This window comes from Sinocyclocheilus grahami, unplaced genomic scaffold (assembly GCF_001515645.1).
Source record: "Sinocyclocheilus grahami isolate Dianchi unplaced genomic scaffold, SAMN03320097.WGS_v1.1 scaffold881.1, whole genome shotgun sequence".
Taxonomy (NCBI): Eukaryota; Metazoa; Chordata; class Actinopteri; order Cypriniformes; family Cyprinidae; genus Sinocyclocheilus; species Sinocyclocheilus grahami.
Window position 1 is genome coordinate 273,881 of NW_015506060.1, and position 16,443 is coordinate 290,323.

At 39.2% G+C, this 16,443-nt stretch overlaps 1 protein-coding gene across 2 annotated transcripts; it reads right to left on the minus strand.

Moving 5' to 3' along the window:
- Positions 1 to 272: 272 nt before the first annotated feature.
- On the minus strand, positions 273 to 16,421 carry prox2 (prospero homeobox 2). 2 transcript variants are annotated; one of them, XM_016248515.1, is made up of 5 exons: positions 16,015 to 16,421; positions 13,956 to 15,369; positions 10,594 to 10,701; positions 3,171 to 3,365; positions 273 to 604 (listed from the first exon to the last, which is right to left on the minus strand). In XM_016248515.1, the coding sequence occupies exons 1-5, from the start codon at positions 16,107 to 16,109 to the stop codon at positions 437 to 439; spliced, it is 1,980 nt and encodes a 659-aa protein (XP_016104001.1). In that variant the 5' UTR covers positions 16,110 to 16,421; the 3' UTR covers positions 273 to 436. The 2 variants fall into 2 exon arrangements, with proteins under 2 accessions (XP_016104001.1, XP_016104002.1); XM_016248516.1 differs by having other exon boundaries at positions 15,879 to 16,062.
- Positions 16,422 to 16,443: the final 22 nt, after the last annotated feature.

Genomic DNA, 16,443 nt, shown 5'->3' on the forward strand with positions numbered 1-16,443 from the left:
AATTACACTTATTTACATATTTTTTAAAATAATTATTACAGATGTTTCATGAGATACTCCACAGAGGAAACTCAACCGATAAATCCACATTAAAACACAAATCATAACTGCTTTTCCATTTCATAACTAGGAGCATTTGAACTAAAAACACAGCACACATTTGTCTACAGTGGCATTATGAAATCAATATATATATTACATTAAAACCCAAAATCCAAACTATTAATAAACAAGCCTATTCCACAGACAACATGAAAAAAACTTGCTGCCGTACACACGCATTTCAGTCAACAACAAAATACTAAGAATATATATTTAGATTTTTTTATAGAAAGCTGACAATTCACTTATAAAAAGGAATATTTATGATTGATACTCATGATAAATAAACGGTGTGTGGCCACACATAAAGCGTCCTGTAGGTGGCGCTCTCTGTTTACAGGTAGGAAGGTGATTTGAAATCCTCAGGAACGTCACTGTCTAGTTTGCAGATGACCTTGTAGATGGCTTTTTTCCAAGAGGGGTCCGAGTCTTTGGAGAGGGAAATGGCACTGTAGAACTCATGAAGAGTGATTTCAGCAACCTCCAGGAATCTGTCTGGAACCTGATGGACATTTACAACACACATCAGACACCGCACAGCATCAATGACTGAAGCACTATACCGAGTCATGCTGGCTAATTAGTGCTGTTAGTCAATCCTCACTAGTGATGTGATGAAACCTCTGGCAGTGAGTATTAAAGATGAGTGCTTAAGTGAAGTTATTGAGCTCCAGACATGAATGATTCCTCAAATCATGTGTGCCGATACTGAACTAAGTTATCAGATGCACCATTTTCACTTGCTGGACCAGAAAACAGCTGAAACAATCCGCATATTGAAGAAGGAGCCTGAGTCAAGTACCTTGCATACACCTCATGCAAACACCCTAGAACCAACCTAACAATGACTTAACAACCACCCACAATGCCCAAGCAACCACCCACATCACCCATGCAAGCACCTAGCAACCACTCAGAACACCCTAGAGAAAGCCTAACAACCATCCAGACTACTCAAGCAATAACCTCAAATGCCCTAAACACCACTCAACAGAGTAGCCTAGAAACCTCCTAACAGTGCCTTAACAACCATCCACAACACCCTAGCAACCACTCAGAACACACTGGCCTAGAAACCACTTAACAATGCCTTAGCAACCACCCAGAATACCTTAGCAACAACCTAATAACTACCCAGAATACCCTAAAAACAAACTGAAATGCCTTAGCACCCCCCACCCAGAACACACTAGCCTAGAAACCACCTATGAACACCTTAGCAACCACACACAACACCTATGCCAGCACATAGAAACCACCCAAAACAGCTTAGCAACCACCTAACAATACTTTAGTTAGCATAAAATGCCTTAGCAACCACCCCCAACATCCATGCAAGCACCTAGCAACCACCTAACAACCACTCAGAATGCACTAGCAATCATCCAAAACACCCATGTAGTTACATAACAACCACCCTGACCACACTATCATATAAACCACCTAACGACATTAGAGTAACCACCTAGAATGCCCTGACAACCACCTAGAACCAGAATGCAAGCACCTAACAACCACCCAAAATGCGATAGCATAGAAAAAATGCCTTAGCAACCACACACAACACCCATGGAAGTATCTAACAACCACCCAGAACACCCTAGTCTAGAAACCACCCAACAATGCCTTAGAAACCACCCAGAATACTCCAGCAACAACCTAAAACTCCATAGCAACCACCCAGAACATACTAGCCTAGAAACATCCCAGAACCACCATGTAAGCACCTAGCACCCACCTAACAACCGACCAGAATACCATATCAACAGAAAATGCCTTGGCAACAACACGGAACACACTAGTCTAGAAACCACCTATAATTCATTAGCAACAACCCAGAACACCCTAGCAACCACCTAACAACCACTCAAAACACACTGGTCTAGAAACCATGCAACAATGCCCTAGAAAACCAACCAGAACACCATAGTAACGACCAAAAATGCCTTAGCAACTACCCAAAACACACTAGCCTAGAAAGCACCTAACAACATCTTAGTAAGCACCTAGAACCAGCATGCAAGCACCTAGAAACCACCCAGAATATCCTAGCAACAACCTAACAACCACCCAGAATATCCTAGTAACAATCTTACAACCACCCAAAATACCCTAGCAAAAACCTAAAATGCCTAAGCAACCACCTAGAACATTGATGCAAGCACCTAGCAACCACCCACAACATCTATGCAAGCACCTAGCAACCACCTAACATCCACCCAAAACACACTAGCCTGCAAACAATGCCTTAACAACTACCCAGAATGCCCTATCAACCACCTACAACACCCATTCAGGCACCTAGAAACCATCTAACCACACCTTAGTTACCACACAGAATGCCCTAGCAACTACCGAGAACCAACATGCGAGCACCAAGCAACCTTCCAGAACACCCTAGCAACCAATGGTCCAGCGTAACTGCAGATTCATGTCATGCAGATCGGCCTCAGTGACTGAAGTCAGTGTCAGAATCCATGCATTGCCCTCTTCGACGCATGCTTACCGACTGTTCATGCTCAGAGAACTCTGAGTCAACACCGTCAGGCCCTTGATCTCTATGCACCATCTTTAATGTTCTCGTTTTAAAGCGCAGTGCTTCTTTGTTCACAGCGGCAATAAAGCACATCATGACTTATTTAACTCAAGTAAATTCTAAAACAATCGTAAAAATGACAAATACACAGGTTTTAACAGAATAATTAAAGTTAAAATAATGAATGTGTGCTTTTTTTAATACTATAAACACATTTCAGCTTTTAAATCCTCCAACAATGGGCCCCAGTTACTTCTACTGTGAGTGTTACTGTAACATCAGTAACTTTTTTTTTAAAGAAGTAATCAACTTTATGCCACAAATGCTGTTTGAACTTCATGTGTACTAGAATATTCTTTTAATTCGGCTAATTTGATCTGTAGATCTCTCAGCTGTTTAACACATTTTACCATGTTTACATCGATTCCATAGAAAACCAATGCAGTATCTGCAGATTTTAGTTCAAGCCAACATGAATTAGTATATATTACATTAATTATTTGCTCTACTATATGGTGGCTCGTGTAAGTACCTGGAAGTCGTTGGCTTTGTTGTAGTGCATGTTGAGTGCGCGGAAGAGCTCGGACTCTCTGGTGACGGATACGTCTTTCACATCATTCACGCCGTCGATGATGGCCTGACGAGCGAACTTCTCCATCTGGATGTAGAAGAACTCTCTGAAGTTACTGAACCACTTGATCAGCTGAGACGTGATGCAGCGATTGAACTGAAAACAGGGACATATGAGAAAACACAAATGTCAGATGAAGAGTTTTAAAGAATGTTAACGTAAAAGAACAACAAAAACACCATCCATGTCAATTCAAATGTCGAAGCTCATGAATGAGTGATTACTAACTCGAAATGTTTGTTCTGCGGACATTATTGAAACAACCATGTCCTGTTGAGAATCTGTTCTCTCTTACTTGGGTTTGGTTGACAATATCAATGAATTGATTTTAATCTACCTTGATTTTGATGAACGTCTATTGATACTTAAATCCCAAGATTGATCATTATTTTGTGCAGTTTTCAGGTGATGTGTCATAATCTGCAGCGCATCTGTCAGCAATTATCACAACAAGCTTTGTGCTTTGTTCCTAAAGTCTCAGCTTTCAAACTCTGTCAATTTTATCACAAAATTCAATCACTCAATCAGTGCTTCAGCTGTGGAAAGACGTCAATAAAACAGCTTGAAAAACATGCCACCTAATGTTACATATCCCTCAGGAAAGTCATTCATGTCCATGAATTCATTAGTCAACTAGAAAAAATATTTGAGAGAGCGTTTTGATAAATATATGCACTAAATTCACAACATATCTGTACTTAAATGTCTCATTTAATGTATGGTTGAATACATGTCATGAAAATGAGTTTTTTATTACAGCCACCAATTAAATGTTTAACAACGAATTGGAGTCGAAACAATTAAATCATTAACAAGTTGATATAAATCTGCCTTATGTGTAATTTAAATAGGGTTGGGTATCATTTGAATTTCAATTCCGATTCTGCTTATTGATTCCGATTCTTATCGATTCCCAGTTTCGATTTCAATGTGGTTAAAAACAATTAGTAGAGCTGCACGATTCTGGATAAATTTAGTTTTTTTATTTTTTTTTATGGAGGTTATGGTTCTCTCACAATTCTGAAGAAAAAAACATAAGACAACCAAACAAAACCACATGTAATTTATGCACGATTAAATGACTCACTCAAGATTTACTTGTTTCATTACTTTATGAATCAGCGTTTTTGAATGAATCTCTTGAATGAATGATTCAAAGACAAATACATTTGTAACAGCTCTTTTTCGCCACCTACTGGCGTAACAATGTAATCGACACATCTTAAAAAAATTACTTTCAACTTTTATCCCCGTACTTCTGTGATTATTTGAATGTTTGTAACACAGAAATAATGATACTGTGTGGTTGAAAAGACTGCTTGTGAAGCTGTTTCATACATATACTGTACATGACAGCTGCTCTCTTTAGGTCAGATCTGAATGTTTAGATCACACCGTTGTCATCGATCGCACACGTCAAAGGTTTAACAGCTGAATCATTGTCATTTAGGAATAAGATCACGTTGGTGTTTGAATCGTGTTCGCGATCTTTAACGGTCTGTTAAATTAAAGTGCTCTGTCATGTTGGTGGTGACGCCTCTCTTGCAACATGTTAGCTTATCACAAATATTATTAGCTTAGCTTTTATGGCTGCAGATCGCAAGTGTAGCCAAACTTTGGAGTGCTTAGACTAGCGAGGAAGGTCCTGCAGATTGCCACTCCAGGTCCTCACCGAGAAAAAAAAAGATGTGCACTTAGAAATCGATAGGTGGAATTGAAGTATCCGATTCCTATGGAAGCCCCATTTCCACCGCTGAATAAAAAAAAAAAAAAAGGTTATTGCAACTTTTTATCTCACAATTCTGACTTTTTCACAGAATTGTGAGACATAAACTTGCAATTTTGAGAAGAAAAAAAAAGAGTCAGAATTGCGAGTTTGTATCATGCATACAAAAAAAGTAAGAATTGTGAGATAAAATTTTTTATTCAGTGGCGGAAACAGGCTACCTTAAAGGAACACTCCACTACTTTTGAAAATAGGCTCATTTTCCAACTCCCCTAGAGTTAAACAGTTGAGTTTTACCGTTTTCTAATCCATTCAGCCGATCTCCGGGTCTGGCGGTAGCACTTTTAGCTGTAGCTTAGCATAGGTCACTGAATCGGATTAGACCGTTAGCATCTCGCTCAAAAATGACCAAAGAGTTTCTATATTTTTCCTATTTAAAACTGGACTCTTCTGTAGTTACATCGTGTACTAAGACCGACGGAAAATGAAAAGTTGTGATTTTCTAGGCCGATAAGGCTAGGAACTATACTCTCATTCCGGCGTAATAATCAAGGAGCTTTGCTGCCGTACCATTGGTGCAGCAGGCGCAATTATATTACACAGCGCCTGAAAATAGGCTAACTTCCGTCAACATAACCAGTGTGACCACCTGCTTGCACAGGGAGCGTGCTGGGGACTATTTTCAGGCGCTGCGTAATATCATTGCGCCTGCTGCACTCTTGCGCAACTCTTTGGTCATTTTTGAGCGAGATGCTAACGGTCTAATCAGATTCAATGATCTATGCTAAGCTACTGCTAAAAGTGCTACGCCAGACTCGGAGATCGGCTGAATGGATTCGAAAACGGTAAAACTCTACTGTTTAACTCTAGGGGAGTTGGAAAATTAGCCTATTTTCAAAAATAGTGGAGTGTTTTTCTATGTTTTTCACAGGCACACATGTCGAGACCTGAAGATCACAGAGACTCTGTTCACATGAGACTGAAACGCCTAGCAACCACCCAGAACACCTTAGCAACACCCTGGCAACCACCAACAACAACCTAGAATCGTGATGCTATTTGTTTCTTTCAGAAAATGTAAAAATTCGATTTTTATTGTTGTTATTCTGGCAGTGATGGTGTAAAGCATTTGCTTTCCAAACGATTCTCAGCAACACATGTCTGTTTAATCAGTTGTAGTCTTTCCCAGCCGATGTCTTGCACTTAGAATCACATCTATCCAAACAGCAGACGAAACTCTGTCTTCACATTAGCCCTGTTATTATAACTGCTCATCCGATAACACAGGGGCAAAAAGAGCTAAAACCTGCCCAAGGGCTCAAAGACGCTTCTTCACGCGGAGTGTGAGAAACAGCAGAGCGCGAGACGTCCTTCTGAGTGACTTCTTCTGACGGGAATGGAATCGGACACTGGGCTTATCCCAGCCTTTGCCCAGTGCCCAGTGTCCAGATACCTCCTCATGTGTCTTTTCTAGTGATCTCGATTTGCCGGGAGACATCTCTGCCTTATTTGTGAATGTGTGTATCATTTGCTCCCTTAAATGTCATGGATTTGTAGCCTACTATACTTTTGTGCCACACTGATGTGCACTAGGGACAATGTGGTTTCCACGATGCAGAAAACATAGATGGGATCACAGAATTCAGTGATAAAACTACAAGTTACAGTATAACATGGAAAGTCGTTGGATGAATGGATGAATAAATCAAAAGTAGGGCTGTGCACTTAATCAGATGGCGATATGGACTAGTGAATATTACACTGCTGTGTAAATGTGAAGTCTGCATGTCTCAGTTTGCTCTACGACACATACTAAAGCACACGTGACGCTCGTCTGCACCTCACTCACTACATGAGGACATGAACACATGAACTTCATCATCACCAGTATTTCGCCATCTCATTTGAGAAAAATATCATCAGATACACACAGAAACTCAAAGCTCTTCAAGACAACCCGCCAAAATAAAAGTTCAGTTTAACTTGAACTTATGACAGATATTACTATTGTACAGTAGAATGTACTTCTCAAAGTACACCTTGAGTTTTCACAGTTGTACATAAAACAAATATTACTGAAGTTTGTTTTACAAGAAAACACTATTTCAGTCTTTATGCTTCAAAAATTCATGTTTAATTTATGTTTAATGTGTTACTTGTAATTGCTTGTGAAATTTTCTAGCAATTTTGGAGTGAACATTTTTTCTACACCAATTTTATTCAGTGTAATAAATAATAATAATAATAATACATAATTATTTTTTTAAGGAATATCCTTTTTTAAACAAAATAATTGTTCTTCCATGCTTAAATTTAACATTAAACACTTGCAGCACTTTGTTTGCTAAAAAAGTAAAAAATATTTTGATTTGATTACATTTTAAAAGATTAATTACCAATAATAACCATCAAAAAAAATTTTTATTGACTAATAAGTCCAGAAAAAATTAAATATATATATATATATAATAATTTATCCCAATTAAAAATAAATCTCTAAGCATTTAAGCACTTTCAAAGACAACACAGCATTTCTGAAAACTACTGATATAACCAAGCTTTCATGAAACACCGCCTTCAAACACGTACTGAGCAATATTATCAGACAAGCTAATTTCTAATGCTAGGACCTGCATTTTGTCTGATAATAATAATAGCTTGATCTAGCTGACATTACATTTAAGGAAATATATATTTAACATCATCAGATCTTTCTGACCACACGATTCAAACTGAAGTTAGTTATTTTATCTTGCAGGCTTCATCAGTATTTCACGGTTTTATCAAGCTCAGTAATTCACTCACAACCACACAATGCTTTTCCTCACACCAAAATATCAGTATGATGTGGTTTAGTGATATTTACTGGCTAATCAATTAACACTTTCAACAATGAAAATGTAACAAATAGATTTTGTTTCTTCAATTATGTGCAATTTATTACAAAGCACACAGAAACCTTATATAGCAATATATAGCATAATGTTATATAATATATAATGTGCATGGCACTTAAGGCTTTGGCTTAGGGTTAGTAATTATAAAAAAACTAATGGTACTTAGCAAGTGCATATTTAGGATGTTTGGATAATACAAACCCAATTCCAAAAAAGTTGGGACAGGTAGCAATAAGAGGCCGGAAAAGTTAAATGTACATATAAGGAACAGCTGGAGGACCAATTTGCAACTTATTAGGTCAATTGGCAACATGATTGGGTATAAAAAGAGCCTCTCAGAGTGGCAGTGTCTCTCAGAAGTCAAGATGGGCAGAGGATCACCAATTCCCCCAATGCTGCGGCGAAAAATAGTGGAGCAATATCAGAAAGGAGTTTCTCAGAGAAAAACTGCAAAGAGTTTGAAGTTATCATCATCTACAGTGCATAATATCATCCAAAGATTCAGAGAATCTGGAACAATCTCTGTGCGTAAGGGTCAAGGCCGGAAAACCATACTGGATGCCCGTGATCTTCGGGCCCTTAGACGGCACTGCATCACATACAGGAATGCTACTGTAATGGAAATCACAACATGGGCTCAGGAATACTTCCAGAAAACATTGTCGGTGAACACAATCCACCGTGCCATTCGCCGTTGCCGGCTAAAACTCTATAGGTCAAAAAAGAAGCCATATCTAAACATGATCCAGAAGCGCAGGCGTTTTCTCTGGGCCAAGGCTCATTTAGGACAAGGACAACCCAAGTGGAAAACTGTTCTGTGGTCAGATGAATCAAAATCTGTTCTTTTTTTCAAAAAAAAGTTCTTTTTGGAAAACTGGGACGCCATGTCATCCAGACTAAAGAGGACAAGGACAACCCAAGTTGTTATCAGCGCTCCGTTCAGAAGCCTGCATCTCTGATGGTATGGGGTTGCATGAGTGCGTGTGGCATGGGCAGCTTACACATCTGGAAAGGCACCATCAATGCTGAAAGGTATATCCAAGTTCTAGAACAACATATGCTCCCATCCAGACGTCGTCTCTTTCAGGGAAGACCTTGCATTTTCCAACATGACAATGCCAGACCACATACTGCATCAATTACAACATCATGGCTGCGTAGAAGGATCCGGGCACTGAAATGGCCAGCCTGCAGTCCAGATCTTTCACCCATAGAAAACATTTGGCGCATCATAAAGAGGAAGATGCGACAAAGAAGACCTAAGACAGTTGAGCAACTAGAAGCCTGTATTAGACAAGAATGGGACAACATTCCTATTCCTAAACTTGAGCAACTTGTCTCCTCAGTCCCCAGACGTTTGCAGACTGTTATAAAAAGAAGAGGGGATGCCACACAGTGGTAAACATGGCCTTGTCCCAACTTTTTTGAGATGTGTTGATGCCATGAAATTTAAAATCAACTTATTTTTCCCTTAAAATGATACATTTTCTCAGTTTAAACATTTGATATGTCATCTATGTTGTATTCTGAATAAAATATTGAAATTTGAAACTTCCACATCATTGCATTCTGTTTTTATTCACAATTTGTACAGTGTCCCAACTTTTTTGGAATCGGGTTTGTAGTTAACTGATAAATGTATAGCCTGAATGCACTGTAAGTCGCTTTGGATAAAAGCACCTGCTAAATTTATAATAACATGTTGATCATCTAATACTGGAGAGATGCAATGTCTAAGCTGGTTACGGCAGTAGTACTTGAAAGTTAATTTTACTTAATTATTAAACCTTTTTTTTTTTCTCCAAGCACAAATGGAACAGTTTCCTTACACTGGGCCTTAGACGTACTCTACATATTCAACAGGAGAGTCATGAACTAACACAGCTGCACCAGAGTTTTGCTGTTGTGTCGACTCATCACAACACTTGTGCCTCAGGACTGGTTCCACACTCACAGGATGCGTGTGTTGTTGTAGGGCCTCAGTATCCGCGGCTCAGCGCTCTGCTATTGTGTGTGCTGAAAGCTGGCGAGCTGAAGGGTTAACGCTGAATAGAGGAGGTTGTGCTCCTCTCCGCCGCCTCTTTTGTCTCCTTTTGCTGACTTGAGAAACTCCTCTTTTAACTTTGTCAAAGTTAAACCAGCAATTCAGGAATTGCCACCCCAACATTCAGGAATATTTGCTCAAGCGCCTAAATATGTGTTAATATGTTTTTTTTTGCCAAAGCAACAGAATGCATATTTCTAATTCATAATTTAAAGTGATTTACAAATTATTAACATCAATAGGGTAAATAATATTATTTATTATTCTTAAATAACATTAATCATATTTAATTATTTATTATTATTTACAAATATTATTTATCCAGATAATCAGGTAGACATTAAAAAGATTTAGATTTGACTCCTGATTGTAACTGTTTATTAGAATAAAAAAAATTATATATTAAAACAATTATTAATATTAAGCATAATAAATATTTAAATAAATAATACAATTATAATATGTATCCTATTAAACAGTTACACATTAAAAAGATACAATTTTGCTCTAAAAATCACTTGGATTCAAAATATTAACACAAAATGAAATGCCAATTAATGAAGATACATGGGTTGTAAAAGTATATAAAATAAATGTGTCTGAAACACAATAATTAACATTAACAGAGGTGTTACTGAACCATCAAACAAGACATACCTTGACATCAGGGAAAAAGTTCTTGAGCAGATTCGAGCTGGGGTAGCGTGTGTAGAAGAACATCAGCTTGGCTTTCTTCAGATGGTTTGGGGTCAGACCTTCCTGGATGTGAGGAGAGTTAAGGCCTCAAAAACCTCACCATAAACACATGACAGTCAGTGATCAAAGCCGCCTTACCCTTCAACTACAGATTAACTCACAGAGCTCAATTCATGTGCATTTTTACTAATCAAACAGCATTAGCACGTCCCCAAACAAATAAGCATCAATATGTCCAATCCATCATCCAAATGAATGAACAGCTCTGTATTGACCAGAGAGTCGATTAAGACACGACAGCATGTGCTAACTAGAAAAAGAGCCCAACAAATTAGATTAAGGACTTCAATTAGAGACCTCCAATCTGAGCCGTTTGCTCCGTATCTGCTCGTAGTAATTGCTTCGCTGCAAAACACTGAGATGAAATTTCCTCAGCGAGGATGGAGAGGATCGGCTTACGCACTTTACGTTTGAAGAGAACTTTAAAAACGAGTTTCTTTCTTTAAAAAGGAGACAAAGCTTGTGAGGTCACTTCTCTGCATCGATTGCATCTATGCGAAAGAAACGTGTTGCTTCTTAAAGAAGCAGAAACGTAAAGCTGCTATTAATAAACCAGTGCTTCGAATGAGACAATCGCCGTTCGGTCTCAAATAAAAAGAGCCACAATATTGAAATCATTTCCAAAGCATGTGTGACCCTGCAGCACAAAAGCAGTGTTAAGTCGCTGGGGGATATTTGTAGCAATAGCCAACAATACATTGTATGGGTCACAATTATACATTTCTCTTTTATGCCAAAAATCATTAGGATATTAAGTAAAGATCATGTTCCATGAAGATATTTTGTAAACTTCCTACCGTAAATATATCAAAACTTAATGTTTGATTAGTAATATGCATTGCTAAGAACTTCATCTGAACAACTTTAAAGATGATTTTCTCAATATTTAGATTTTTTTGCACCCTCAGATTCCAGATTTTCCAAATATTGTCCGATCCTAACAAACCATACATCAATGGAAAGCTTATTTATTCATCTTTTTAGGTGATGCATAAACCTCAATTTTGAAAAATTGACACTTAAGACTGGTTTTGTGCTCCAGGGTCACATATTATAGAAGTCTAATGACGTTTAAAAGCCAAGCTTTCTGCATGCTGCGATATTTTCGTCACATATGTATATGACACTCTGAGCATTGATGATGGTGTATAATGACAGCTGAGAGCTTGCGGTTCACAAACAACCAAAAGTGACCTCTCTCATCCCAATCGCATCGAGAGTGCAGAAACATATCCCGCACCTTTTCAAGTCTGAGCGGGGGGAAAAAATCAGAGAATTTCCAGAAGAGAAACTGTTGCTTTTTCTGCCTTTGAAAATTGGCTTTTGTTCCTAACAATTCTTATCAAAGCCTTGTATTCCTTTTTATTTGTCTTTTCCTGGACTTAAAGTCATTACCGAGCCCAGATTAAAGAAGATGCTACAATTTTCTTTGGGGTTACCGAGATCAAAGCAAAAATTCTCCTTGAAGTCTGCGTGAGTGGAACTGCTCACCGCTGCACTCAACTCAACGATTGTTCGCCGAGCTCGAGAGCTGGTGGTTTGTTCAGCAATATCTCAATGTTAACTACTATATATTAAATAAAAGCAGTCAACTAAACAAAGAGGGGGATTTTTCAAAAGCAGCTGAAGCTAAACAAAGAACATAATCCACCTTGCTGTGACTCCTGAAACATTAATCTGATGCTTAAACACGACATTTGCTGTGCATTTGCATGCAAAACATCTTTACGAGATTGTAGACATAAGTCAGAAAAATCTCAGTCTGGGTTTTCTCTTTTCTCCTGATTTGAGAAGTTTCTCCTTGTGTTTCTGATGAAAAGGGATCTCGACAGTGTTTCAAACGGCCTGCCAGGTTATTAAAGACTGAAATATGAAACATTTCTCAAACACTTCTCATGCTCACACTGTATGACAACTCTGACTCATTTCTGACTATTTTTATAGAAACACTTAACATTAGTGAACTAAATGAGTTAACATGAACTATCAATGGACAATACAACATTTATTAATCATGTTAATTTTTAACATTTACTAGTATGTTTTCAAATGAGACGTTGTATGATTTTTTAACATTAGTTAATGCGCTGTGAACAAACACAAACAAACATTAAATGTGTCATGTATTCACTATTTTATCATTTATAAATGCTTTAAACAATATGTTGTTCATTGTTAGTTTATGTTAGTTAATGCATTAACTAACCTGTAAAGTGTTACCATTTTAAATTTTTACTAATGAATTTCAGGATTAATATCTGAGAATAACTAAGAACTCTTATGAGATATAGAAGAGCAACCTCTGAGCAATACAATTTTCCTCTTGTGCTTTCAAATCATGTGACAGAGATATAATTTTTCTCAATCATTTTTGACATTTATTGGTCAACTAAAGAGACAGTTCACCCTAATATATGATTTTCTTTCTTCCGAGCGACAGCAAGATATTTCTTACGATATTACTTCCACTGTATAGACTAAAAAACACTGAGACATTTCTCATAATAACATGTTCTATGCTCCTCATAAGGAAAAAATGTCACACTTTAGTTCGGGGACCAATTCTCACTATTGACTATAACTTTTGTCTTAATAAACTCCTAATTTGCTGCTTATTAATAGTCTGTAAGGTAGTTGTTAGGTTTAGGTATGGAGCAGAGATTAATGGATCTAAAATATGCACATGCAGAATAATGCATTAATATGTGACTCTGCACTACAAAACCAGTCAAAAGGGTAAATTTTTCAGAAAATGAGATTTATGCATCATCTGAAAGCTGACTAAATAAGCTTTCCATTGATGTATGGTTTGTTAGGATAGGACAATATTTGAAAATCTGGAATCTGAGGGTGCAAAAAAATCTAAATATTGAGAAAATCATCTTTAAAGTTGTCCAAATGAAGTTCTTAGCAATGCATATTACTAATCAAAAATTAAGTTTTGATATATTTACAGTAGGACATTTACAAAATATCTTCATGGAACATGATCTTTACTTAATATCCTAATGATTTTTGGCATTAAAGAAAAATCGATCATTTTGACCCATACCAAATAATAGCCAGCAATACATTGGTTTTGTGCTCCAGGGTCACATATGTGCTTTATAAGTACTAATAAATAGCTAATTTGTAAGTCATATGCATGCTAGTTAAAAGTGAAAATTGGTCTCTAAACTAAAAAAGTCATACAGGTTTGGAACCACATGAGGACAGAATGATCATTTTTGGATGAAACATCCCTTCAAGCGTTCAAAGGATATACTGAGCGTCATGAAGGAGCTCCTCTCAGCCATGCTCTGCAGATCTCCACGCTCCATCTTGACGTGAGGAAGGCAGAGCGCGTCCACCGACACCAGTCCAGGAGGTCCGGCGCGATGGTGCTGACCCAGATGCCCCGAGCTCAGCTTGGATCTCATGGCCACGCTTTCCCACGGATGCTCCATGGAGTCCGGCGAGGGCCGCTCCAGAGACGCCGGCAGGCAAGGCATTGCGGAGAAGGTGGAGTGAGGGCCGTACTTCAGCAGGTGCTCCAGGATCTGGCTGTCGTGCAGAGGAGCACTGTAGCCGAACTGGAAAGGCGTCTGGTGCAGCGGGAAAGGTCTCTTCACAGCCTGGCTCAGGGAAGGTTTACGGACCACTAGGGACAAGGCTTCGGTCTGGTGCTCCGGGCTGTTGCTCTCAAAGTGCTCCGCAGACCTGGCTTTGACGATTTCATCGTCTGACGGCTCCGAAGGGGAATCATCTGGGATTCGCTTCTCGGTCTCCGAGTACTCCGGACTGTGGCACGGCTGCGGCTGGGGCGGATGATTTAGTAGGGTCATGGAGAGTTTCTTGAAGACCATATCGACGCTTTCGCTCACAGTCCTGGTCAGCTCGCATTTGAGAGTCTCCTGAAGGTTCTTCACCGCCCTGTCGGAGCCGAAACCACCGGGTTCCATTTTGACTCGGTCTTTGTGTCCACCATCCAGCCTCAGACTCGAGTGCTCTGACCTCGCATCTTCCCGGTCCTCGCTCTCCGAGTAATTCTGGTCATGCACGTGCGAGATCTTCTCCTGGAGCTGATGCAGGAGACGCTGCATGCTTTGGAGCTGCTCCTTGAGTTTGTGGCACTCTTCGTCTTTGCCGGTCTTTGCGTTGGACTGAGTGGGCTCCTGGTGCTGGGGGAGCCTCTGCTTGCGTTTGTTCTCCTTCAGGAGGTCTCTTCTACAGCGGACGGCTTCGCACTCGCTCTCCGCTTCTCCGTCGGCGTTGGGCGAAGCAGCCATGCCTCGTATGATGTTCTCCACCCGGGCGCGTTTGGCTTGGAGGTGCTCGCTCACAGACAGATCCTCGTCTTTGAAGGACAGGCAGCTCTGCTCCTCTCGAGCAAAATCATCGGCGCTGTTGGACTCGGGATCGAGCCCGCTGGCGTTTGAGGAGGGCAGGTAAAGGAGGCTGTTGTCCAGCGAGGTCAGTTTACTGTGAATGGTTTTCCGCAGGAGGTGAGATATGATGGAGCCGCTGTGGTAGGACGCCAGAGGCTCGTCGTATCTGCTTCTGCGGTAGCAGGGGAGCAAGTGCTCGGCTTTGCTGCCGTCCACGCAGCCGTCGCTCGGCTTGTGCATGCTGTGTTCAGGCGGGCTCAGGTTCATGGTTTTCGCAGGACTTTCCGTACACAATAATGAGCCTCGGAAACTGGTGATGTGTAAAAAAAATTAATTAGGCATTACGGTAACTCTGCATTAAGCCCTCATATCTCAGTCCTACATTACCATAAACAGTATTACACTCTTATCCATAAATGCATGCAAGATAGACAAATTCAAGCATATATTCATATTCAATCAGTGATCAGTGTTCATTATATATGAAAATAATACTTTTCTTGAGCCGTTTCATGTTATGATCACAAACAGAAAAAAATATGCATAAGATTTCAAAAGATAAAAGAAGAAACGTTAACAACACAGAAGCAAAACACTAAATAGTCTAAATTCAGAAACACATTTATTCATTATTTGCAGTTAAACCTTCTTCTTGTGACATTAATACAGACTTTTTTCTAATTCTTTCTATATATCTGATATATTCTGCTTCTGATAAATCCCCCTCTTTTTATGTTTGTATTTAATATATAGTAGTCATGATCAGATTGATATATAGAAAGAATTAGAAAAAATGAAACATATATATAGGCTACTTACATTATGCATTACGTGTCTTGAGTCTGTCACTTCATATCTCTATGCTTTTCATATATTAGCATTCTAATGCAGAGCGAGGCTACACCAGTGCAGCCGGTGAAAGCAGCTCCAGCAGGTGAGGAGAGCAGAGGCTTACCTGTTGCTCTGGAGACGCGTGACTGACGGTGTGTGCTCCGCGCGCGCTCTCCTCTCGCTGCAGCCGAGAGTGGGCGTGGTCAGAGCCGCCTTCATCAACACACCAGCCAATCAGAGGCCGAATACACAATACAAAGCACTACTGAAAACGCCTCCTTGTTTTAAAGCGGTGTCGTGAATGAAGTTCAAATATATAAATACAAGGAATCTACTATTTTGCATCTCAGTGCAACTGAATATTAGAAATAAAAAAATGCTGTCACCAACTCATGTACTTGTTGAATCCTGTTTTCCTTCCTTTAGGTGTTTTGTTCATTGTTATTGCTGGAGCTGCTGAAAATGTAGGCTATTAGATACTTTGATTTGGCTGGTTTGTACGTTTCCTGCACCTCATAACAAATAACCACAAAGAATTACATATCTCTATAGA

Coding starts and splice junctions, on each gene's coding strand:
- prox2 (XM_016248515.1), bottom strand. CDS start 16,109: ATGAAGGCGGCTCTGACCACGCCCACTCTCGGCTGCAGCGAGAGGAGA. Junction 10,702..13,955: donor GCTCCTTCATGACGCTCAGT/ATATCCTTTGAA, acceptor AACTCTCCTCAC/ATCCAGGAAGGTCTGACCCC. Junction 605..3,170: donor ACAAAGCCAACGACTTCCAG/GTACTTACACGA, acceptor AATGTCCATCAG/GTTCCAGACAGATTCCTGGA.